The sequence below is a fragment of the Cydia pomonella genome, chromosome 6 (assembly GCF_033807575.1).
Source record: "Cydia pomonella isolate Wapato2018A chromosome 6, ilCydPomo1, whole genome shotgun sequence".
NCBI lineage: Eukaryota > Metazoa > Arthropoda > Insecta > Lepidoptera > Tortricidae > Cydia > Cydia pomonella.
This window is the reverse complement of record NC_084708.1, coordinates 17,644,237-17,670,175: the sequence shown is the minus strand read 5'-3', so window position 1 is coordinate 17,670,175 and position 25,939 is coordinate 17,644,237. Positions and strand designations below refer to the sequence as shown.

The window sequence follows — 25,939 nt, the reverse complement described above, 5'->3', positions numbered from 1 at the left end:
ATTTAAATAATCTAGGCAAGAAGGGTTATCGTCCCATAGAACATTTGAAATTCGCGCCTTTTACTGACAAACTTGTTTGGCCGGCTATAGTTCTCAAATCGTCTCATAATCTTTCATTAAAATGGAAATTGACGAACTTTTTTGATTAGAATAAACTATTAAGTAAGTAAATATGTAGGTCTTAAGGCGAGGCAAATCTAGGCGGGGCCCATAAATTTGCGCTATTTTCCGTTGTTTTTTATTTCTTATTGTGTAATTACAATATTATACCTACCTACTATACTTACCTAAATATAAGAATATAATCTTCGCTCGACAGAAAATCGAATCAGGATAATTATTACAGTTGAATATCTTTCAGTTGATGATTTTAAATGAAAAACCTCCAAATTAAATATTCGAAGTCAATGAATATTTTTAACCTTTTAACCGCCGTAGTCTGATATATAAGACATACAATATCCAGCTCATTTCAACGCAGTCTCATAAATAAGACAAACTTCGTATAATTTTGTTCCGGCGGCGACACGAGCAAGCTCGATGAAAAATTCTAAGCGGTTAAAAGGTTTAAGGGATCAAATAATAAATACTTGATGGCTTAAATACTTACTTAATAGTAGTAGACTTTTGAACAAATGCAGCATGCAGCATACGAGCAAAGCTTTAGGTATAATTGACTCCAGCAACCAAACATATTTGCGGTAGAATATGTGACCATGTGTACATTCTCGTAAACAAAACAGTCGCGACCAATACGCTAACTAGGGGCGCATTCATTAGTGCTGATTACATTAGACGCTAAACGATAGACAAACAAACGAGAGTTGTGAGGGTTCTCCAAGCCTTGGTTTTGATAGAGCTCGTGTCTAGTATAAATAGACCTTTAAATTCCCGTGTCAAAACTCTTTTCGTTGTCTTGTGTTTTGTCTCCAAAATGTGACGGAGTGAAGCTTTTTGTAAAATATGAAATTTTATTTTAAATTTTTCTCATGTAAAATATAATTTTGAGCTGATGACATACAATATCGCTCGTTTTTAGGGTTCCGTAGCCAAATGGCAAAAAACGGAACCCTTATAGATTCGTCATGTCCGTCTGTCTGTCCGATTCTGTCACAGCCACTTTTTTCCGAAACTATAAAAGCCATACTGTTCAAACTTGGTAAGTAGATGTATTCTATGAACCGCATTATGATGTTTACACAAAAATAGAAAAAAAACAATAAATTTTGGGGGTTCCCCATACTTAGAACTGAAACTCAAAAAATCTTTTTTCATCAAACCCATACGTGTGGGGTATCTATGGATAGGTCTTCAAAAATGATATTGAGGTTTCTAATATAATTTTTTTCTAAAATGAATAGTTTGCGCGAGAGACACTTCCAAAGTGGTAAAAAGTGTGTCCCCCCCCCCCCCCCCGTAACTTCTAAAATAACAGAATGAAAAATCTAAAAAAAATATATGATATACATTGCCATGCAAACTTCCACCGAAAATTGGTTCGAACGAGATCTAGTAAGTAGTTTTTTTTTAATACGTCATAAAAAATTAAAAAAAAATTTTTTTTCATCAGACCCATACGTGTGGGGTATCTAGGGATAGGTCTTCAAAAATTATATTTAGGTTTGTAATATCATTTTTTTCTAAACTGAATAGTTTGCGCGAGAGACACTTCCAAAGTGAAAAAATGTGTCCCCCCCCCCTGTAACTTCTAAAATAACAGAATGAAAAATCTAAAAAAAATATATGATATACATTACCATGCAAACTTCCAACGAAAATTGGTTTGAACCAGATCTAGTAAGTAGTTTTTTTTAATACGTCATAAATGGTACGGAACCCTTCATGGGCGAGTCCGACTCGCACTTGGCCGCTTTTTTTTTGATAGGAGACATAGCTACAAGCGTGACAGAGTGGTCAGAAATAAGACAACGAAAATTATTTTGACCCCCGTAATAACGGTCTTGAATATTCGTATTTTTGGACAGGCTACGAAAAACACGTAAAGCTTATAATGCTATTACTTATCTACGAACTTGTGTGTTTATTGTCTGTTGTAGTATGTGTGCCTTAAATCGGATTAATCCCAATAAGGCCCAGTTTACCTTCTGGGTTGGAAGGTCAGATGGCAGTCGCTTTCGTAAAAACTAGTGCTTACGCCAATTCTTGGCATTCGTTTTCAAGGGGTCCAGGCTCCCATAAGCCGTGGCAAAATGCCGGGACAACGCGAGGAAGATGATGAGGCATGTGTGCGTACTGCGTTATTGCTTTTTTATCGCACTTGCTCGAAGATTTCATGCAGGTGTACTGAAGGACAAAGGGCCTATATTGTTCCCGTGGGAGTTATGGATTGTGAAAAGAAAAGCTATAAATCTCTAGGGAGTTATAACTTTTTTAAAATTATGTCACTAATTCATACAAAACAACTAGAATAAATGAGTTTTACTTTAAAAATACTGCCGTTAATAATTGAATATGCTTATGTTCAAAATATTTAATTTTATTAATTTAATAGCCGTTTAAAATATTTTTACAAATTTTTCAATCGTGGCTGAATTGCCGAATAGGTCTGTAACTCTGTACCTTCGAAACCTAACCTGTCAACAAATGACAATATGGCGGACGAATGTTTAATATAATAATAATAATAATAATAATAAAATGCTTTATTGCACACTACAAAAAAAAATGGTACAAAATATGTAAAGGTATAAATATGTAGGTAACAACAGGCGGACTTATCGCTAAACAGCGATCTCTTCCAGACAACCTTCAGATAGAGAAATGGCGAACATAATCAAGGTAACGGGTGGTGCAAAAATAAAATAAAATACATATACTACAAATATTTAATATATATAGGTATACTACATTTATTACTAATATATCACTGTATTTAAGAATAATTCCGCTTAAAATTTAGTTTTTTCTTCGCAAGTGTGATGAAAAACATTGTGTGTAACTCCAGGGGTAAGAATATTGCAAACTCGGGTATTTAATTCCCATCAGCCTGCGGCTGTCGGGAATTACCACCCTCGGTTCCAAAATTTCACTTACCTTACCCCCCTCGTTGCACAATGTACTATAATAGTGTTCAAGTTTCATTGTTTTATTCTCTTGAGTCTTAAGCTACAATTCGTGTTAAAGGTGAAATAACTTTAGAAAATAATTTTAACAAGAAAATTGTTTTCGGCTTCATGGTATTAAACTTTAAAATAGCCTTCGATTACCACTTCCATGTTTTTTGTATCTGAATTCTGGAAAAACAATCGACGACCCGAATCAATTAATTCTTTGGAGAAATCCAATACAAATCTACTTCGCATTTACGAGTATACAGGAGTTACAAAGTGATGCGCTTGATTTGCGAATAGCGACACGTTTTGTGTAAAACTTTTGCTACAGGATTTAATTTAATCAGTCCAATTCATGTGTCTGTCTGTATACTGAGGTGCTGAGACAAAGTGGTGGGGATAAAACTAGAGCTACGTGTTGTTTGTCTTTTGTTAGCCTCGTCTCGGTTACAGCGGGAGAAGAGAGAATCTTCTTGAGGGAGAAAACACCTACAAGGGTGTGTCTAAGTTTAAAATACCTCGGGTGCACTGTTACTGATGATACCCATACAAGAAAGGACGAAATTAATATCCGTATTCAAAGCACCTTACGCTGTAGTGCTGCGCTTCAGAACGACTGTAGACTTAGTAGACTGCGCTTAGTAGACAGCCTAAGCTACGGATCTATAAGACTGTGATCCGACCTATACTGATGTATAGATTAGATGTGAGGCTTGGACACTAACACTCAAAGAGGAAAACAGCCCTCTAGTCACACAACGTAAGGTGTTAAGAACGATTCCGAGACCTGTTAAAAGAGACGATGACCGTTGGAGGATTCGGAAAAATGTCGAAATCAAAGAACTCATAGTCGAACCGAATATACTTATAAATATAGAGATAGCCAATAGGTGAGACCAAAGCACATCGTCTCCGTTGGCTGGGCCACTTCGAAAGAATGGGTGAAGATCGTGCTGTAAAGAGGGCATTTTTGCGGCGACCTACTGGATGCCGTCTTGTAGATCATCCTAAGTATCGATGGGCGGATAGAGTGGAGGTAGATCTCCGTGAATCCGCGCAGGACCGGGTAAAATGGCGTGCTCTTGTGTTGGCCAAAACTCATTTTGGGTCATTCCGCCAAATTAGTAAGTAATTTAGTAAAATGTGTCACCCTCATTAAGTAACGCGATATCTTTATAAATAAATAGGATAAAATGTCGAACGCATTTCAGATTTTTGTCGCTCGAGTTTTGAAAACTGAAATTAAACCCTGAAAGCTTTAGCCGGTTTTTTTTTCTTAAAATTTGTCAGATCACATAGCAGAATTTATAAGCGCAGCAAAGTAATTAAATATACTGCAATCACAGACACTCAGTGCAATCGCATCAGATTTCAATAAATCTCAGCCAATTGACAGTAGTGAAGACGGATGCCGGTCAGAGCCTTTATCCACTTATACCACTTAACGCGCGACTAATGCCGATATACGGCCGATAAAGATCACTTGTTGGACGCTCACAGCTAATTACATGCATTAGTAATAAGGGTGAGGGGCCGTGTAGGTAATTAATATCGCATGTTATAATGTACCAAGTGCCCTTACTCTGTAGTGAAGTGTTGATGTAGGTTATGACTTCATTTGGGGTGTGCATAACTGGGGTGGTGAAATGTAGAATAATAAAAGTTTTTGTTAGGACGCTGTTTTTGCGTCGAAGAGTTATATCTAAGTTGGGAATGTTGGGAATGTTGGGATATGTGCAGCAGGGTAGTGCGTCTTGTCGACCCATCGTTTCAGCCCGCATAGCCAACATTGCAATCGTTAAAGCTCCGTAGCGAACGAAACGCAACTGTCAGTGTGGCACTAATATAGAAGAGTGATAGAGAGAGATGACTACGCTACGCTACGGAGCGTTAACAATTATCTGAAATGCTCTCCTAATTGTCCTATTGTGAATTGATGTGTCTGACATTGATAACCTACTAGACACAGACAGTGCTACCTGCACTCTTGCCTCATGGAATAGTAGTGCTTTTTTTAGTGATGTAAAGTTGGGGCTAGGGCTTCCAATCCCGCATGCCCTTGCGGGATCTCGGTATCGGCGGGACCAAGATTTTTTTCTGGTGCGGGATCCCGGTATAAAGGGATCCCGCGTTTGTTGATAAAAAAAGGTTAAAAGTTAACAAACTAACATTAAATAAGAAATCAATTAAGATAAGTTCTCTTAACAAAAACAATCGAACGATTAACCAGGCGGGCGACCACGCGCAACGCATCTTAGCTGTTAGTTTTCACGCATGCGTAGTCCGTGTGCGTTGCGCGCGCCGCGCCGCCGGCCGCCGTCGTCTCGCTCGTCAGTGTCCGAGCGACAGCGCTCGCAAAAGCATGTGTCCCCGTTATACTTTTCAATCCCGCAAATCCCGCGGATCCCGCATGTCTAATCCCGCAGTAAGCGGGAGTGAAAAATCGTGCGGGATCTCGGTATTTCGAGATCTCGGTATACCTAGTCCTACCGGAAGCCCTAGTTGGGGCGTTTGACAGTTACTATAGTACGAGTACATTGTGCAACGAGGGGGCAAGTGAAATCCTCGATACGAGGGTGGTAATTCCCAACAGCCGCAGGCTGGAGGCAATTAAAGACCCGACTTTGCAATATTCTTGCCCCCGGAGTTACACACGATGTTTTTCATGACACTTTCGAAGAAAAAACTAAATTTTTAAGCGAAATCTATATACTTTTATAAATGCACGTATCCTGACTGATTGACTCATCAACGCAGAACCGAAACTACAAATGCTAGAAAGTTGAAATTTATACAGTAGGTTGCATTTATAAAGTGTACACGAGCTAAGAAGCGATTTTGAGAAATTCAACCCCTAAGAGGGTTAAAAAGGGGATGAAAGTGTGTATGGGGTTCAAGTTTTATTTTAAGCAAGGAACTTGATACTTTTTAAAAAGGTATTTTATTTAAATAGAAAAAACTAATTTCAGCGTTTTTGAAAATTCATCCCCTGAGGTGGTGAAAAAGGGGTTGAAAGTTTGTATGGAGATCAAATATTTTTTTGAGTGCGGGACTTGCAACTTTGTATGTGGGCATATTATTAGCATACAAGAAAAGTTATTTTCAGCGTTTTTAAAAATTCATCCCCTACAGGTGTTAAAAGGGGTTGAAAGTTTGAATCCATTGCAAATGCTTTGAAACTTCATAGAAAGGCATAATAGCCGATTACAAATAAAAGTAATTTCAACGTTTTTGGACATTTTTAGAGGTTGAATTTCCAGGGGATGAAATAGGGGTGTCATGTCAAACATTCCTTAGGCATCGAAAGCACTATTCGGCATTCAGCCACGATTGAACATTGTGTAAAAATATTTTAAACGGCTGTTAAATTAATCAAATTAGATAAATAATTTTAAACATTAATAAAAATACTCAAATACTTTGAAACATTAATAATACACTTTCGGGGAGATGGGCCTCGTTAGCATTGTGCTGCAATCCGTCTAGGAGAAGAAAAACTCCAAAATATAACCCGGGGAGATGGGCCTCGTTAGCTTTGTGCTGCAACCCATCTAGGAGAAGGAAAACTCCAATATAAAACCCCCAAATCCAAGGTGTTAGCCGACCCGTGCCGAGGGATGCATAGCCAGAGGGTAGTTCTGGCGTTGAACGGAGGGTGTCTGTGTTGGCGGTCACAGGACACAGTGGTAAACCGCCTTGCTTCAGTACAGGGCTCTGCTGTTGTGGACATTTAAATCCCTATTACTCGTGGGAACGCAATGGAGATTCAAAATAATAATCATCCGAATGGCGGCGACGTGGTACGCCACCCGTCACGTCTCGTTTCTCGCGGGGGCGACAAGCGGCTCACGGAGAGCCGCTTTGCTACGCTGAATGTTGGAGGAGGAATGGAAGAGAAATTAAATGAGGTTTTGCAGATGATGGATGAGAGAAAAATTGATATTTTGTGTGTAAATGAGACGAAACGGAAAGAATGCGATACTACCCTGCATGGAACCTACAAGGCGTATTGGTCTGGGGTGCCTAGTTCGGATCGCGCCTGTCAGGGAGTCGGTATCGTACTTTCCGCAAGAATGGCTGAGTGTGTGAGAGAATTTGAATGTGTGAATTCTAGACTGATGTGGATTAGACTGAAAGTGGGACTGATGCGCATATTTGTGGTAGGCGTTTACGCTCCAGTAGACCAGGGTGCGAGGATCTCGCAGTGCGTTCAGAATGACAGGCAGATATTTTGGGATGAACTAAGAGAGGTTTTGAAAGTATGTAAGGGGAATGAAAGAATGATTTTGTTAGGTGACTTCAATGGCTGGGTAGGAATAAAACGGGACGGATTTGAAAAGGTTCTTGGAATGTACGGTGACAAAAGAGTAAATGAGAATGGGAGAAGCTTATTAGAGATTTGCCAAGAGTGGAACCTTTGTGTAACAAACACGATGTTTGACCACAAAAGGATACATTTATACACTCGTGAGGCGGAGAATGTTAGGAAAAGTGTGATTGACTTTGTGATAGTGGATGAAAGAATTAGGAAGAATGTTATCGACTCCAGGGTGTATCGAGGGTCGGGTATCCATACTGACCACTTCCTGGTGATGTGCCGATTAAGAGGCTTATTTAAAGGATGGCGACAACGGCCCCGTGCAGTTACTGCAGATTTAAAAAGAATAAAAGTGGAGAATTTGCAAGATGAAGGAGTCAATGATAAGTATAAGAGTAGATTAAAAACCGAATTTGAAGGTATGGATGAGATTAGTGAGACTGAACAATTGTGGAATAGTTTTAAAAATAAAGTAGTAAGTGTGGCAAGTGAAGTATGTGGAGTAAGTAAGAGGCACAAAGGAAAAAAGGAGAAGAATGTTTGGTGGGATCAAGAAGTGCAAGAAGCAGTGTGTGAGAAGAAAAAGTTATGGTTGGATTGGTTAGCCACAAGAGCTAACCAAAGAAATCACACAGCTTCATTTGACGAAGTCAGTGAAGCGAAAAAGGAATATAGAAGAATGAAAGTGTTAGTGAAAGAATTAGTCGACAGAAAGAAAGGCGAACAGAAAGATAAAATGGAGGAAAGGCTGTCTCAAGATTTCCAGGCAAATATAAAGTTTTTCTGGAAGTCCATTCGTTTGGCCAGGGGTAACAACCAGAATTCTGAGCTAAACTCAATTAAAGACAAGAACGGAAGATTAGTGAATGAGGAAGAATGTATCTTAAAAAGATGGAAGGAGTATTTTGAAAGTTTGTTTGATAGAGAAGAGGCAAACACGCCAATTTCGGATTTGAATGAAAGCATTGAATATGTGTCGGAGAATGAAGATAGTATTAGCATGGATGAAATTGTGAAAGCGCTGAAAGGAATGAAATCAGGAAAGGCTGCAGGATATGATAAAGTTTCTGTCGAGATGCTGAAAGCTGGACAGGGCATTGTAGCAACTCAGATGTATCGCCTTTTCAATATGTGCTTTAGAACCGGCCAAGTGCCCAGGGACTGGTGCAAGGCTGTCATTGTACCTCTTTACAAAGGAAAGGGATCACAACTGGATTGCAAAAACTACAGAGGCATTAGCTTACTCAGCGTCGTCGGCAAATTGTATGCAAAGATATTGATTGAAAGAGTAGTGAAAGAAACCGATGAGAAAGTATGGGATGCACAAGCGGGATTCCGAAAGGGTATGGGATGTACGGATCAAGTCTTTTCCCTGCGATGCATAGCCGAAAAGTATTTGGCCAGAGGTCAAAAGGTCTATTGCGCTTTCGTGGATTTGGAAAAGGCTTATGACAGAGTGGTGAGGAATGAACTTTGGTCGGTACTGTCGGTGTATGGATTGAGCGGTCGTCTCATTCAGGCACTGAAATCGCTCTATGAGGATTCCAGTGCTTGTGTGAGAGTAAACGGATCGTACACTGAGTGGTTTAGCATCGAAAAGGGTGTTAGGCAAGGATGTGTAGCGTCTCCGTGGCTGTTTAATCTATTCATGGACAGTAGTATGCATGATTTGAGAAATGATGAATGTGGGCTGAGAATGAAAGGTTTACTCGTCAAATGTCTTCTTTACGCTGATGACCTGGTATTGCTGGCGTCATCGGGTGAAGAATTGCAGGAGATGGTAACTAGAATGCATAGATCTTTTGAAAGGAAAGGAATGAAAATAAATGTGAGCAAGACGAAAGTAATGGTATTTGAAAAGGGAGAAAGTATGACAAACTGTGAAGTTTTGATTGGTGAAGAAAGAGTTGAACAAGTGAAAGAGTTTGTGTATCTGGGAACCTTGTTCACTAGGGACGGTAAACATGATGAAGACATTGAAAGGAGAGTGAATGCTGGAAATCGTGTGAATGGGGCACTCAACGCTTTTATGAGCAGCCAGAAGGTGTCGCAAAAAGCACGGTTGGCTGTGCATAGAGGGGTGTTGGTGCCTACACTTATGTATGGTAGCGAAAGTTGGGTATGGCAGAAGAAACATCAGAATCAAGTGAATGCAGTGGAAATGAGAGCGTTGAGAAGTGTGTGTGGTGTAAAATTACAAGATAGAATTAGGAACAGCGTGATAAGGGAAAAGTGTGGACTGAACGAAGATGTAGTGACAAAAATTGAGAAAGGTATGTTGAGATGGTTTGGACACGTGGAAAGAATGAGTGAAAGAAGGTTAACAAAGAGAGTGTATAAGGGAGAAGTAGAAGAGGGAGCTGGAAGGGGTAGACCTCGGCGGACTTTCTCTGATCAAATCGGGGAAATCCTGAAAAAAGGCCAGGTCAAGAGCACCCTAAACCGACGAGCATGTATGAGGAATGTCATGAAAGTGAAGGAAGCGAAAGAGGTATGTCAGGATCGTAGCAAGTGGAAATCCGTGGTCTCTGCCTACCCCTTCGGGAAATAGGCGTGATTATATGTATGTATGTATGTAATAAAAATATTAAATGATAAACGTCAGTATTTTAAAAGTAAAACTCATTTATGCTAGGGAGTCCTCCCTAGGGAACTATAGCTTTTTTTTTCACAATCCATAACTCCCGCAGGAACAAAATAGGCCTTTGTCCTTCAGTACACCTGCATGAAATAAGTTCTTTTTCGAGCAAGCGTGATGAAAAGTAGTCTTTCAGTGTTACCTGCACTCTCGCCTCGCTGAGTCCTAGCCGCTGACTAAGCTCTTCTCGCATGAACGCATCAGGGTAGTGCGTCTCGTCGAATAACCGCTCCAACTCTCCTAGTTGTTCTAGAGTGAAGTTTGTGCGAGACCGCCGCTGCTTTCCGCCGCCATTGCTGATTGAGTTCGATGACTTGTCGGATACATCTGTAGAAAAAAAAAAACTTTGTAATTTATTTTTTATTTTGAAAGTCTTTATGATTGCTGGATATTGGTCATATCATTTGTCATAACTGCCTACAAGCTTATTAAATAATAACCCTTTTCCGATTGCGATGTATCGACCGCATACGCACCAATAGAATTTCAACTTTAGTATTCCGATTTAAGGTTCAAACTAGATTCGGGAAATGCGACTTCTGTTCAAATGAATCATCAAAGCTTGGATTAATTGATAAGTATACTCGTATATTTAGAATTTTTGGGAAAACCTTGTATATAGATTGGTGCGGCCTAGACAAGTATTTTATTTAATATTCGACTGGACAGGGTGCCAATAATACATATAAAATTATAAGTATAAAAATTGATGTTGTTATTATAAAGACAGCCTGCGTCTGCTTATTCTTGCATCAGAATGTTTGTAGATTCGAAGAATTCATTTTTTTGCACAAAAATATCTATAAAATGAGCGACGTCCGTCCCCTACACACGGCAACGTGTTTATATTATTAAAAACACTTTAAATCAGTATCGCCAACTCCCTCGGGCATTATATCTCAGGGGTAGTTTACCCCTCTTGATGTTTCTTATGAGTGTCGTTTCGTTTTATCTTAAAGCGGGATAAATTTAATAAAGTTTACCTTTGGCCTCTTTATTGGCTGTGTCTTGTAAGTACAGTTTTTTCATTGATTGCAAAAACTGAATTAAATAAATAGATATTTACTTTTGAATACGGTACTATAAAGCTCGGTGTGGTATACCCTGGGGCGCGCACCGCTTCTCTGTCCGAAAGAGCGAAATGTCGTACGATTCGCACCTTCGAACGAAGAGGCGTAACCAGTGTGCTAGGTATGGTTTTTGCATACAGATCGAGATTCTATAGTACAAAGTTAAAAATCGCAGCATCAGACGTCGCTCCGAAGTGCGAAGCAGTGTGGTAACCGCCTAAGCGCCACTTGTACCGTCTCACTAATCCGGGGTTAAGCGGTTAAACCGTTAACCCAGTGTCAAATTGTACTGGTAACCATGGTAACTCCAGGTTTAACCGGTTAACCCCTGGTTAGTGGGATGGTGCAAGTGGCACTTAGTAATATTTAACTCTTTTTATCAGGCATCATAAAATAACAAATAATTTGTCATTATGGCGAAAAACGCGCTCAACAGCCCACATACGTAAACGAATGACAATCGATTGGGCCGAGAGTGGCACCTCGATCGTGCGTCTCACTAAGCGGGGTCTCGCCACGCATCAATAAATCCCTGTAAGCAATCCCGAGCACGGGACATGGCTCTAAAGACGGTGACGAACGAGCGATACGTTTAGCAGTCGTTTAGAGCAATTTAGCAAATTGGGAAGCTCTCCTTTTTATACGGCAATTATGTAAATGGAGGGATTATCCAAGTGTGGGCGGTGCCGAGCCACACCCTCTCCCCTTTCGGCCCCGGGGCCATCCGAGCTCCTTAGACGCCTAACGACCTGAACGGTGATTAATTATCGAACGGTACAGAATCCCCGTGATTTATTGGATATCCATTAACGAGTTATTCATTTGTAGTAGTGTTGTGCTAATCTGTGATGATAGGAATAATTCAATTTGCTTTTGAAATGTTAAGGGTTGATGAAGTTTGTCAAGATATAGGGAATCGAATAGTATATAGATATAGGTTCCGTGCCTAATAGTAAAATATCCATGTGATACTAGAGCAAGAATCAGCAATAAAAAAGCGAATAAAAAAAACCGAGTAGATTGGTTTAATATGTATTATCAAATTTGAAATAGTCATTGCTCGATACATGATCGGCGTGAAATCGGCGTGACCTTGAGTGTTGTTCATTCGCTATTCAAACTTGTTATTTTGATTACAATTTAGTTTTTTTTTTTGTATTATATATGTTACAGTTGCTACATAAATTATTAACTAAATGAAGCCAGTTGCACAAAGTATTAAAATTACTGATTAATCCTCGAGAAAGATGAAGGAGTGATAAGTTGGGATTTTTCTGTTAATTAAGAATTCACATTCAACTGTCAATTAGAATTTTTATACCCTCACTTCACATACTAAGGCAAAATGTTCCGTCATGAAAGGCTTACAATTAACTAGGCAACGAAAACACAGGGCTCATGTACCAATGGAATTTCAAGGTGCAACAGAAAAAGAAAACTAACTAGCGCGCGATTAATGACGCCACAGTTTCTTGTCATACGTTACTATAGTTACAGTCACCTGTACCCCTAGTATAAATAAATTCGATTTTGAAACGTGACGTACGCGTTTGCGTTTAGTCTCATTTTGTATTGGATTTAGAAAGAGCGCGCCAAGCGGGACGTTTTGGAAACTCAAAATCCTATACAAAATGAGACTTAACGCAAACGCGTTCGTCACGTTATGATGTCGATAAAATTTACACTAGAGGTACTGGGCCTTTCTATTACCCAAACATGCTTTTTTGTGGTCGTTTTAAGCCCTTTCCATAATGGGCTATCTAACGAGAATGGTAATATGACTTGGAACAAAAGTTTTTGTACCTCCTCTTTTGAAATTTTGAAGTCGGCTAATGAATTTAAAATACATGTGTATAGTAAAACATGACTGGGTATAAACTTACATAGTACATACTAAAGGTAAAAGTTATCGTTATTTATGGAATTATATTTAACTAAATATCAGAATAGAAAAAAACGTACTTTAAATGTACAGTGCTCTAGAGCAGAAACGTATCATTTTCTGCACGTTTTAGAACAACAACGATCCACTTTCAGAGCATGAGAAATGAAAATGGATTTGTTGTACAATTTCCATTCTGATATTTAACTCCTCTATGCATAAATAATGATAACGACAGTTTGAGTGCCTTTCATCTCTTGGTTAACAATCTACTATTCCATTTGTTTCCACCTATTTGCATATTTAATTTTAATTTAATTTAATTTAATTTATTTATTTTCACCTCACAAAGGATACATTTAACAATTAGTATTATATAGAGCAAAGGCAAATTCGATTATACCCTTTGTGAGAGACTGGAGTCTGAACTAGGCCTGTAATACAAATAAACCTGTAATACAGATCTCCAGGCCCTCACCCCGGAAATGACACGGAGACACAGAGTACACCACTTTTCTACACTAGTGCTAATCATTTTAAAGTGATAATTTTCTATCACTTTCTGCGCACTTTATAAATCAACAATGACCCACACTTTCAGAGCATTAGATGAAAAAAGTTTTTATTTATCAGGGAGAGCAAACATCGAACCGGCGGCCGACGCTACCGTGCAATGTCGTGTACCGCTGCCGACGGCCGACGGCAATGATGTGCCTACCTCACCGCTACCGTGCAGTGTCGTGTACCGCTGCCGACGGCCGACGGCAATGATGTGCCTACCTCACCGCTACCGTGCAGTGTCGTGTACCGCTGCCGACGGCCGACGGTAATGATGTGCCTACCTTAGGTTAAATTAATATGGAGCAGTATTAACATTTCAAAAATTGTTAATGTTTTCGTATTGTTCTGGTATTGTTATAGTATAGATAATCCCACAGTGCATTTCGCTCGTAATGTAACTAATATCGTTAATATACGATATCATATCAAAACCTTAACAGAATTTAAAATGAAATTACCGCTCGCCAGCTATACTTATACCTAATAATAGTTTACAATATTTACATATTCTTAAGAGAACATCATATATTACCTTATAAATTAAGCATTTAACCAAGTATGTCAAAAAGCTCTCTACACTTTTTAATTAACATTTCTCAAAGTACTAAGGCTTAAGGATTTTTGGCCGGACATGTTCAAATTTTAATAATACTAGGCTATAATCGGCTAAATCGGCGATATAAATTGTTATACATACTTACTCGGATATTAAATATTTGCGTCAATATGCGAAAGTGTGCAACTTCTTAGGGTCAGACCAAGATAAGTTGGCAGCGATTTTGATAGCCCAGTGCACTGTCAATATATTTATGTTATGAGAATATTCTGTGTGTACATAAAAACATTGCCAGTTTTAAGAAAAACTGTGAAATACATAAGATTGATACTAGAAATAAGCATAAGCTCGCAGTGCCCTTCACTAGGCTCCATAAAATTAAAAAATCATTCATGGGTATTTGTGTAAGATTTTACAATACACTTTCATATATTATAACTGAATTGTCTGTTAGTAAGAGAGGGGAGAGGTCAGGTCACCAGGTCCAATCTATGCTATATTTATATACCTGCTCTTAGCAACTAGGGCAAGTTGTATATCATTTTCGTATAATTTAGGGACGAAGAATTCATAGAAACTTTCAAAATAGCAAATATTATATTAAAGTAAAACTCATTTATGCTACTTGCTTTGTATGAATAAGTGACATATTTAAAATAAAATATTTAAATAAATATTTTTTTACAATCCATAACTCACGCGGGAACAAAATAGGTCTTTGTCCTTCAGCACACCTGCATGAAATAAGATCTTTTTCGAGCAAGTGTGATGAAAATGATATTTCGTACATGGGGATATAAATTGGGGGGCGAAAAACGATTTCCGATTTTCCGATGTTGGCGCTTTCAGGGTGGGCGTTCGCTTCACCGGTGTGTAGCCGCTTTTTTTAAGATTTCCCTTTATCTTCATCATCACTTCAAACATATCAGAGGGCCTACCGCGAACACGGAAGTTCGCCAATTGCGGGTATTTTTCTCTTTTACTCCAATGAAGCTGTAATTAGTGTGACAAAGAGACCCTCTGACAGACACTCAGTTGCTACCGTATTTAAAAGGGATTAGTTATTTGTCCCAACAAGGCCTAGTTTACCCCTCTGGGTTGGAAGGTCAGATGGCAGTCGCTTTTGTAAAAACTAGTGCCTATGCCAAATCTTGGGATTAGTTGTCAAGCGGACCCCAGGCTCCCATGAGCCGTGGCAAAATGCCGGGACAACGCGAGGAAGAAGAAGAAGAAGAAGTTATTTGTTTGTTTCACAAGGAGGCAAAGATGTGATTTAACTTCTCGTACTTATATTGATACCCGAGCAAGCGAAAGACTCCAAAATTGAACCACGGATGTAGGGATTAGTGGTTCTAAAAGTGGAATCTTGAAAGTTGCAAAGGTTTCAAGACATGACGGTTAAACAGACTAACACCAATTGTTTCACCACACCAAAACTAGGAAAACACTAACTGTACAAAAAAATTAAAGTATACAAATCAAATCCAACTTCATCACAATCCATTCTATTCGTACCAGCTAACAAGAGGAAACAAATCATAATTTGCATGAAATTATTTTGTCACGTTTGTGGATAAAATGCAACGTTGATTTTAAATGATAAATATTCTGTACCTAAGCATTTATTTGGAAACGATTTGTAATTAATGTTTTACAGCTAAGCCTATAGTATGTTCAATATTAGCACAAGGGGTTTTAAACAGCAGTCCTCTGGTAAAAATATAACTATTTTTCTAGTATTATTTTACCACATTATCGGTGTAAGGGATATATATATATATATATATACTTCTACCGAATAGCACCCTTTCTAGTACTTATAATCAACTTTCTAGTACTAAGCCCCAGTCTAACAGTCGGACGGACGGACTAACGGACAGACAGACGGATATTGTGAAACTATAAGGGTTCTGTAGTCAACTAGGAAACAGTCACTGTTGTCTCCTACGTTACGATATATGTATAACAGAAGTTATCGCACTATTATAGTAAATATCACATACCTACTCGTATGTGCTTATCTACATATTTTAATGTCTATTTAAGCACAGTATTTAATAGGTAGGTACACATCGCAATTTATATCCTTCGTGCGGCGACGGTTACACTGAATAATGGAAGAGTAAAATGTGTTTGCTTAGAGAAAGAAGAAAATGACTAGATACTATTGATTAGAAAAACAGAAATAGCGTCGACATTGACTTATGTATGGCGTCACATTATATTTCCATATGTGTTCTAAAGCTAATTTCAAGATTCTCTTTAGCACTGTATGTCTAAACTTACGTAAAGTTCCAAAGGCAATATCTAGATTCATTAAGTAATTTAAGTATGTAAATATGTAAACAAATAGTAATAAAATATATGAAAAATCATGATTAGATATTTTTAAGCACATTGGCCGCTCCAATAAATCTGATCGCGCTTACTGTACAACTAACTAGCTACTAGTAGAGCGTATCTCAACTCACCATGTTTATGATCGTCTTCATCCTCCCGTTTACAGGGCGCGGGCACGGGTGATAGTAACCAATTCCTAGGCCGCTTCGGCGCTGGCGCCTCCAACGCCGTGATATCCACTTCTTCATCCGCGTCCTCCGGCTCCCCGGGCTCCGGCGGCGGCGCCGGCGCTTCGCCCCCCTCCAGCGACTTGCTGACGAAGTCCGCCAGCCGCTCCATCACCATTACTGAACACGCGCGCCCGCTCGCGCCACGCTGAACAAACTACGTTACAAGAGGCGGCGCTACGCCCACATAACCTCTTACCCAACATATCAACCCATTACGACCCCTAAAGTTTGAAAATAGGGTGTATATTGTTGTGTACGGGCGCGAGGGCGTGTAGCGAAGCCCCGCCTGCCGCGCGCAGGCGCGGTGGCTTGCAACCGGGAGTCTAGAGCCCCGGCGAAGCGTAATGCACGCCTACATTATCGTTATATTGACAATGAATTTTTGATGCAGGTCCTTCCCGATGGTGCTGTGAGAATTTTAAATTAAGTGACGAAATTCGAGCCGGTGAGTTGAAGATTTATGTGTTTAATTAATTAATGTACTAAATATACCTATTGAGTGAAATGAAAACTAATAGGTAATAGATTCCAAGGAATTATTTTATTGTTAAAGCTATCTAAAACTAATATTTATACTAAACTTGCCTTTCGTTATAAACACTTATAAAAATAAGGGTAAAATTAATAAAATTATTAAGATTGAAAGTCCATGTCACAAATCAATGAATTAGCGGGTTACATCTAGTGGGTGGTGTTTAAATATATAGGTAACCCAATCAACGGCCACAATAAAAAATCTCACAATAATTTATGGGGTTAATATACGTAGTCAAAACAAAAAATTGGCAAATTAAAAACATTTCATCGAAGATACATTCAACTGTCTGTTTTCGAATATGATATTTTTTACATTTAGTTAATAATATCACAGGTTAAGAACGAAGACCTACTACTTATTACAAGGTACAAGAATACAATGTTACACTATACCTTTAGGCTCTAATTTCATGCATGAATAAGTAAGTATTAGGGAATTTATAAGGAATTTTTCATTAGTAAACGTAGTCTGATAAATATTTTAATAAAAGCTTGAAGAGAGGTCATTCTTTCTTAGTCAACAGGTCAACTTTGGTTGGTGTACGCGACACCGCAAATACGCGTCTCTCTTATTACCCTATTATATTACGTGTGCTCATATATTGAATATTCCGTGCACAAAATTTAAGGCCAATCATTATCTTCATCCAACTAATCTAAACAACGGCAGCAGTCACTCCGAAACCGAGTCGGAACTTATTATTAGGGTGGTTGAGCAGCGCCGATATTTCGCAAGCCAGCTTGGCCTGCTTGCCGCCTAGGCCGCGCTGCAGCGTGGCGCCGACCAGGCCGTCCGAGTCGGCCGAGCCTCGGACCGTCCACTCGTCCGCGCGCCATTCGTATGCCAGGGTTGCTACTGCGCGGCGAATTGCGAAGCCGACCTGAGAAAAAATATTCAAACAACTTATACTACCTGAACCCGCGGCTCCGCCTGTGTTTAATTCGGTCTGGTGTCATTTCCCCTCCTTCTACATTTCCAAAAACAAAGTATTCCTAGGGCTGAAGTCTTCTACATGACCAAATTTCATTCAAATTGGATTATTCGTTCAGCAATCGGCATAGGTATAATAGTATAGTCGTGAAAATGTAATAATACAGACAGAGTTCCTTTGGCATTTATTAAATAATTTAAGTATAGTAATACTTATTTAGGACATACGTGTAAGTTTGAACTGACCAGTTAGGTACTTAGTGTTTGACAACAAAATATGCAGGTTATGTTTTCTCAGTTTCCATTTGCGCCAGGTATCATATTATTAGTGAACCAATTTTTGCATCGTATACGTGCGTAAGATAGGTCAATGACAGGTCCAAGACATAACTTGGCGCTAGTTCCTATGTGCCATTTCGTCATCCAGCGTCACTTGAACAACCAGCAATCACCTCAAATATTCTTGCGAAGATATATAAGACTGCACAGGGTTGCGTTAGTTGAATTTCCCGTAAGTAGTTTCATTTCAAAATAAGCAGTAACCTCAAGCATCCCTGCGACGGTGAGATGCGGCGCGATGGCACGAGCGTAGCAGAGGTCCAAGCCACGGCTACCCAGGGTAACGCTAGCTGAATGCTCCGTTGTCATAAAGCGTGCTGCGGCTGATGCTGAGCTCAGCTCCGTCGCTTGTACGCGGGATACGAACTCCGCCCCCAGTGATATTTTATCCGTTATCGCCTGCAACAAACGCATAACAATGACAGTAACAGCACATGTACCTATATATAACACGCCGTGGTCATGGGACCACCGAATCGTGCTGGGTTAAATTCAGCATTACCGAGGAACTAGTACTAACGACAGCGATCATTAGTAAATTTTCAGAGGACTATTGGAATTAACAATCAAAACTCATTAAATTAAGCTACTGATTTGATAGCGATTGCAGAACAATTTGGAACACTTTTTGAGTAGATTTGCAACCCACACACATACATACAAGCGACCTGCCTCGGCTTCGCACAGGTTAATAAATTATTCACTTCCTTCTTCTATCGAAAGGGTGAAAACCGTATGAAAATCCTTTCAGTAGTTTTTGAGTTCATATCGAACATATACACACAGTGTTTTATATAAGTTGTAGTGAAATGAAACTAACCTGAAGATAATGAAGAGCAATGAAGTCCCGATTGACGGCAATAACAGAAGCCGTGCAATTATTAAAGTAGGCGTCAAAAATACTTTCAAAGCTGTAAATCTCGCGGTCAGCAATTTGTGCGACAACTGTTGCCCGAGTGTTGTCGGAGGGGCCCACCCGAACCTCGCAGCTCATCTGTCCGCCAGGTGCCGCTTCCATCACGAAGTAAGGCAGCTTTGACGGCTTGCTTTTGTCCATGTAGGATAGTAGGAGTTTGTAACCACCCGGCGATACCGAACTGAAGGCCATCGAGTGACCGAGCATCCAGTTTTCTTTAGTATCCTGCGGGTATATGTATTGTTGATAGTACCTATGACGTTAACTGGCCTATTTTAAGAACATTTAAGCAACATAATAAAGCGCGTATGAATATAGTGATTTTATATACAGCGATTTCATGTATTGGTTCGGTTGGACAACTATAGATGGAAGTAAGGTATTGACAGGAGTTCCCAACTATAAGATTATAGTGGGGCGTGGGGGCGTTATTGAAAGCTCAGAAGTAGCAGACAAGGTATCCTGCTTTTTTTTACCAACAATCACAAAGTTTACCCAAGGAAAGCTCGATGTACAAATATTGATAAAGGATTTCTTACACTGCAGGTACATGTTTGGTCACCTGTTTAACAGAGAGCGAGGCACCCTCAAAGCACTGGGGTATCCTATAACGAGCTGCGTTGTGGATGTATCTGAGCAAACCCGGGTTGGTGGCGCCCGTGGGCAGTCCGCCAGGATCGCGGTCGCCTTGCGGCTGGTTACGAGAACCGGAAACCCCTGCCCCGGTTTTCCCTCGGTTTCCGGAAGAACATGGTGGCGCTGGTGGAGGGCAAGCGCAATCCCTGGCCTTTACTTCCGCAGCCTCAACCGAACCACGCCTCGGGGAATTCTCACAGGAATTAGGATTACTCTTCGCATAAACAGCTTCGAAGAAACCTCGCCTGATCAAATCCGACAAGGTTGTAGACTGGGAATCACTTTTAAACATTATTTTATTTAAGTCGTAGAAAATTAATCAAAATAGTGTATTTAAAGAAAGATAAGTTGCAAAATTGATGTTGACAGTGACAAGAATGACTTATATTTTAAAATCAGAATATTACAGCCATATCAATCATTCATGTTTCCTAACAAGAATTTATATAAAATCTTAATTTTTATTTGTTTGTTCATTGACTATTTAAAAAAAACAACAGAGAATAAGTACTGAATCAATTTAATCCTACTCAAACCAATGTTGGAAAGTGGCGCCATTTTAAATGTGTTAGCAATCGCGACACATGCTCTTCAATTATTATTTTTTGATTGATAAGTGAAACAAACAAAAAATTTGGGTATTCCAACAGCAGTCGGGTTGGTATATTTTATAGATACTAATACTATATTAATTAGTTTGAGGCATTTGAGGATGGTTAGAGGGAATTCCCCAGTCCAGTGACGTCATAAACACGTGATGTTATATCGTAATAAATAAGCCATTACTAAGGAAATGTTGTGGAGTTGTTTTATTTTTTAAGTAATCATTATTAAGTAACATTGTTAAAAAATAGTAACAATAAAGTACAACAAGAAATTGAAACGACTGATAAGATAAATGTAATGGAATAATAATTATGATAGTAATGACAAACTGTTGCCAGTGTTATAAAACTTCTAATTTAGAATTAACTTTGTCAACACAATAACTTTCAATTCACTGAAAAACATACCGCATCATTATAAATCAGATAAAAAATAATAATATTGATTTAAATGAAACTTTCCTTGATTTTTCAAATTAATTTGCAGTTTTACAGTCTTATAATATTTTGAGGTAATGTGTTGCATTAAAAACGAATGGGGGAATTACAACTTTTAATATGGCAACTTAAAGTTTTATACGTCACCTACGTCAGTCTGAGTTCTCACTCTCAGTGTGTTTTTGATAACAAAATAAAATTTCTAAATGTAATAATTCTTATTAAAATCCGATATTTACTGAAATTTCGTTATAAACAATACATTCTGTAGTTTAATGTCTTATTTATGTTCAACCATTCTAATTCAATAAGGGCTACAAACTATTTCATTTATTTGCCAAAGTTTCTTTGTTTGAGAAGGCCTGATTTTAAAAATGAATACTTTGAGTGCTAAATTTAAGGATTTTTTCCTGAATCTGAAGACTGATGCTGTGCCGCGGCCCCCGAGGAATCGGCGAGTAGAACAGGATGACAATGAAAACAATGAAGGAGAGGAAAACAATGAAAACTACGACCCTAATAATGAAGAACCCGAAGTTATTGTCATTGAGGAACCGGACGATGATTTGAAGAAAGAGAAAAATAAGAAATCGAAACCTAAGAAACACTTTTTCAAAGAGGAAACTAAAAAAGGAAAACCCCATAAACAGGAGAAAAGGAAAAGTGACTGCATAGTAAACACACAAGGTTAGTAACTAATAACTATTCAGTAAGGTTTAAATAAAGTAAACAGTAAAACAAAGGAATTTGAAATGTTGATGGCTTCATTTTCATCACAGCTGGATGGCTTCATACCATCAGGGGAATCCCTGATATTCCTTTGATTTATGTTTAATTTATGTTTCAGCAACTGGTCATGTGATTAACATAGTGAACTCCAATGATGTCCGTTGGGGAGATGACTATTATATGGGCTCAGCAAAACCACCCACTAAGAAGAACATGGACCCTGAAGAGGAGGAGGTGGAGAAGTGTAATCTTATCACTTTGCTCATGGAGTCTAAGCAAAAAGTTAGTACTCCATTCCCTAAAGTAAATTTCAAAATTAGGAAAATGTGTAAAGAATGTATTTCTGACTGGGTCCGTTAGAGGGTGTGAATCATATGGTGTAAGGCAATCCAGAAGTAAATTTGGTTTCCTTCATAGTGATCATGCAAACTAGGCATTAGCTTATTAATAAGCAAGACATTTTCAGTGCTTACTTGTCAATAAGCCAATGCCTCAATAGGCATTACACATCACAAGCATTGGCCTGGCTCAAGGAAAAATAAAAATAAAATGCCAGGATTCATGTTTTTATGGTTCTATACCACAATGTTAAAATAGAGCCCTTGTAGTTATGGTGCAACTATACTTGGCTGTATGTTGCATTGCTAAATATCTCGAGAATTAACAATGATTTGAAAATTGGAAATGTTACATCGAGGCTAAACCATATGCATGTTCATATTTATGTAAGTAACTAACTTTTTCTTCAAATCTTGCATACTATTTTATAATAACTTCCTGATATCTGATTGAGCTCCACTCATATCTCCTGCAGGAACAATTTAGGCCTTTGTCCTTCAGTGTCCTGCATGAAATAAGATCTTTTTCGAGCAAGTGTGATGAAAATATTATTTTTAAATTTTATGCCCATATATTCAACTTATATACCTATTATTCCTGGGACTTCTCGCTGTCATAAAATAAAAATAATTTGTGATAATATCTTGCTTTGCGATTCTTCCCTGATGTGAGCCTACCTATAAGTACTGTTAAACTGTCACTCATCATTACTCATATCATATTAACAATTTTATATATTTTCAGCCCATACAACATGAGTACTTGGACCAGATATCGGGCAATCTAGGCAGGAATTGGTACAGTCTGTTCATATCGCTGGGCTTCCTGAGAGGGAAGATTGAGACCATGGAGATCAATACACGCGATTACGGGGTCACGGAGGTAAGACTTGTTAACATTTATCATTTTTTATTATATTTGATTTCAAAACATATGTTAAAGTTTCTTTTTCCATGTTCTATCCTTATCTTTGAGATTGCGCAATGATTTTAGGTATAGTCCGTTTCATCCACGATGACGCGCAGATTTGTCAAATCTAACCTTTAATAACATGACATTAAGAGTCAAGGCACGCTTCTTCGTGAATGACTCGATCTATAGTTAGGTACGTATTTAGGCATTCAAAGTTTCGAGAATTTCGCTGGTACGAGCCAGGATTCAAATCCACTATACCTTACAGTTTAGCTACCAGACCAGAGTATATTTCCATCAGTAGCTCAAATGATAATATGTGATTATCAAAGACTAATAAGATGCGTAAAATCTAAGACAATTTCCTGCTTGAATTTGATGGTAAACGAGATGGCGCTGTATAGCTTCGTAAATTATGCTGTAATTCAGATTTTTCAAAAGTTGACATTTGACAATTGACAAAAGTGACCACAAAAAATGGCGCAGTACAGCGCCATCTGTTTGAAATGTCAAACTAAGGGGCACGTTTTTTTCTTAGACATTACCTCTCTATTACCTACAATCAATTCTCTTACAAAAACTTATATCACTTACTTATATGCAAAGATGTTCCTGCTCAATTCGGAACGGTCATTTAGAGAATTTTTTTAATTAATAGAATCAGGCGTTACTTTGCGGAAATCCATGCTAATTAAAGCAAGAAATATTACTTTGCTAATCGGCAAAGTAATATTTCTTGCTTTAATTTCGTTTTATTTATTTTAGGTTATATAGTTTTGTACCTTAATGACGCACTAAACTTACTCTAGTGCAACTTGGTGTTGAGAAACTTGGAATATCAACCTTATTTTGTACAAATTAAAGTTGTTTATAATAAAGCAAGACATGATCTTGAGATAGCTATTGACTTGAATTTTGCATTCACGTGAGCTAAATACACTTATGTACTCATTGCATAAGTGCATGTTTATGTAATCATACGCGTAATGACCCCTATGAGACTTTAATATATTCCATTTAGACTACCTATTCCTAATAACTTATAGATTATCAACTTCAATGCTACTGACTGTAAGCCGGGTACACGCGTCTCATATTAGGTAATTTCAGGATTAAGTTTAACAGGAGTAAACAATCGTAATTTTGTAGTATATAGGGCTGTAAGACGTAAAGGTAAAACGCACATGCACTCGAGTCCACATCTTAAAATGTATGCGAGCAGTTAGCGATCCCTTCGCAAATAAGCGGGTTCACGTAGAACGAGCCGCCCGTGTAGACGTGCCTCGGCCGCATTGCCTCGGGCGAGGCACCTCTCCACCGACCGAGTTGCTTCGCGCAGGAATTTCCACGCGAGGCGGTTCGATCTATGTGGACCCGCCAAATAGTACCACTTTACAATATTAACTTTTATGTTCAGGCGCGCTACAAATTGCTGCTAGATTGGACAAACAACGACGAGGATGGCACGCTCGGAGGCTTGACAAAGAAGCTCTGGGACCACGGAGATCGAGCGCTCGTCAAGCAACTCGCCATCGTGTACAACAAAAATAGGAACAAGTAACGATCTAATAATAATAATAAGTAGTCCTTTTAGGGATTGGCATGCTAGTGATTGAAAAAGATCTAGTATTAATATCCAGTATTCAGAATTGATAAAGTAAACTGTTTGCAGGCTTCTGTTAATTGAGATTACCGCGTTCTGGTTTACATTCTGTTATAAATCAAAGGTATTTTAACCGACTTCATCAGAATTATTTGTGGATTTATTGTTTTAGTCTATCATTCTTAATCAAAAAATGCCCGGTTTCATGTTTTATTTGTTTACTCTATCTATTTCTGAATGCCACTAGATACACTGAGGACATATCATTGCGCATACGTTGCGTCTAGTTTCAGCGTAGTTGGTCTTTTACACTATGCAGACTTATGATTAGTAGTCTAATGTACTAAAGACAAACAAAGTTAGATCAATGGCATTTAAAATTACTTGTGTGAACACATATTTGCAGAGGTTTTACGTCCACTTTTCTAAAAATACTTAATCGATAGATTATCTGTTCTGTTTACTCGTATCCCAGTAAACTTAAAGGAGTTAAAGATACCCATCGCAACTGACGACCTTGCAAGAAGTAGGTACAGTCGGCAAAACTATTAGCTTAGCACACCTGCATACATATTTGTATGCAGAGATGCTAATAATAATAACTTTGCTGACTGTCCATGCCAATATGTGTATTGTTGTTAGCGTTAGATGTAAAGGCCTTAATTAAATAAGACACTTTACAAAATGTTGTTTTAAACTTAATGGCAATGCTGCTTTGTTTTTATATCAGTTTTACATATCATGTATATATTTTTTATTAACTACTTAAGGTAAGCACTTTCTGTGATTTTTCTACTTGAATTTTAGATTTTGAATGAATTATAGTATTTTATCTATTTGTAAAAGTGATTAAATCATGATTCTGAGATTATGTTGTACTTAATTGTGATAAAAATACAAAATAGTCAATTTAACATTAAAAGGTGCTATTGATAATTATTTGCTTTTAATCATAGCCACTTACTTTAGAATTTCATGTATTGACATTGTTATAAATATAGCTCTAGTCATTGAGGGACAAATTCTAATTTAACAAAAATATAAACAAAACTACGCTGGTACAAAAGTGCCCTGCTTTAGCTATTTTTATGTGGGACCATAGATAAAAAAAGTTAATAATCAAGGTAATTAATTAAAAAAAGTTAATACACAAAACATCACATCTTTTATACAATTAAATTATATACTTTATTATTATTTTGTTTCATTTCATCCGTGCACCATAATAATATTGGTTTAATTTGCATAATAATAAAAAATAGTAGCATATACCTCTTGCAGTAGCGAG

The 25,939-nt window shown here is 38.2% G+C and overlaps 3 protein-coding genes across 3 annotated transcripts in view; 1 reads left to right on the top strand and 2 right to left on the bottom strand.

The window, feature by feature from the left end:
- Positions 1–17,064, bottom strand: part of LOC133519160 (short stature homeobox protein 2-like) — a 32,565-nt gene extending 15,501 nt beyond the window's left edge. The window contains exons 1-2 of the mRNA XM_061853120.1: positions 16,568–17,064; positions 10,170–10,354 (exon numbers count right to left, since the gene is read on the bottom strand). Coding sequence (XP_061709104.1) covers positions 10,170–10,354; positions 16,568–16,781 — 399 coding nt within the window. The 5' untranslated portion in view covers positions 16,782–17,064. The remainder of the gene's footprint in view (positions 1–10,169; positions 10,355–16,567) is intronic.
- A 119-nt stretch (positions 17,065–17,183) lies between these two features.
- On the bottom strand, positions 17,184–21,151 carry LOC133519159 (mitochondrial import receptor subunit TOM40 homolog). The gene is made up of 4 exons (XM_061853119.1): positions 19,952–21,151; positions 19,294–19,614; positions 18,678–18,872; positions 17,184–18,084 (listed from the first exon to the last, which is right to left on the bottom strand). The coding sequence occupies exons 1-4, from the start codon at positions 20,315–20,317 to the stop codon at positions 17,860–17,862; spliced, it is 1,107 nt and encodes a 368-aa protein (XP_061709103.1). The 5' UTR covers positions 20,318–21,151; the 3' UTR covers positions 17,184–17,859.
- A 117-nt stretch (positions 21,152–21,268) lies between these two features.
- LOC133519161 (uncharacterized) lies at positions 21,269–25,845 on the top strand. Its single transcript, XM_061853121.1, has 4 exons — positions 21,269–21,755; positions 21,916–22,079; positions 22,881–23,018; positions 24,466–25,845. Exons 1-4 carry the CDS (start codon positions 21,443–21,445, stop codon positions 24,607–24,609), a joined length of 759 nt encoding a protein of 252 aa, XP_061709105.1. The 5' UTR covers positions 21,269–21,442; the 3' UTR covers positions 24,610–25,845.
- The last annotated feature ends 94 nt before the right edge of the window (positions 25,846–25,939 follow it).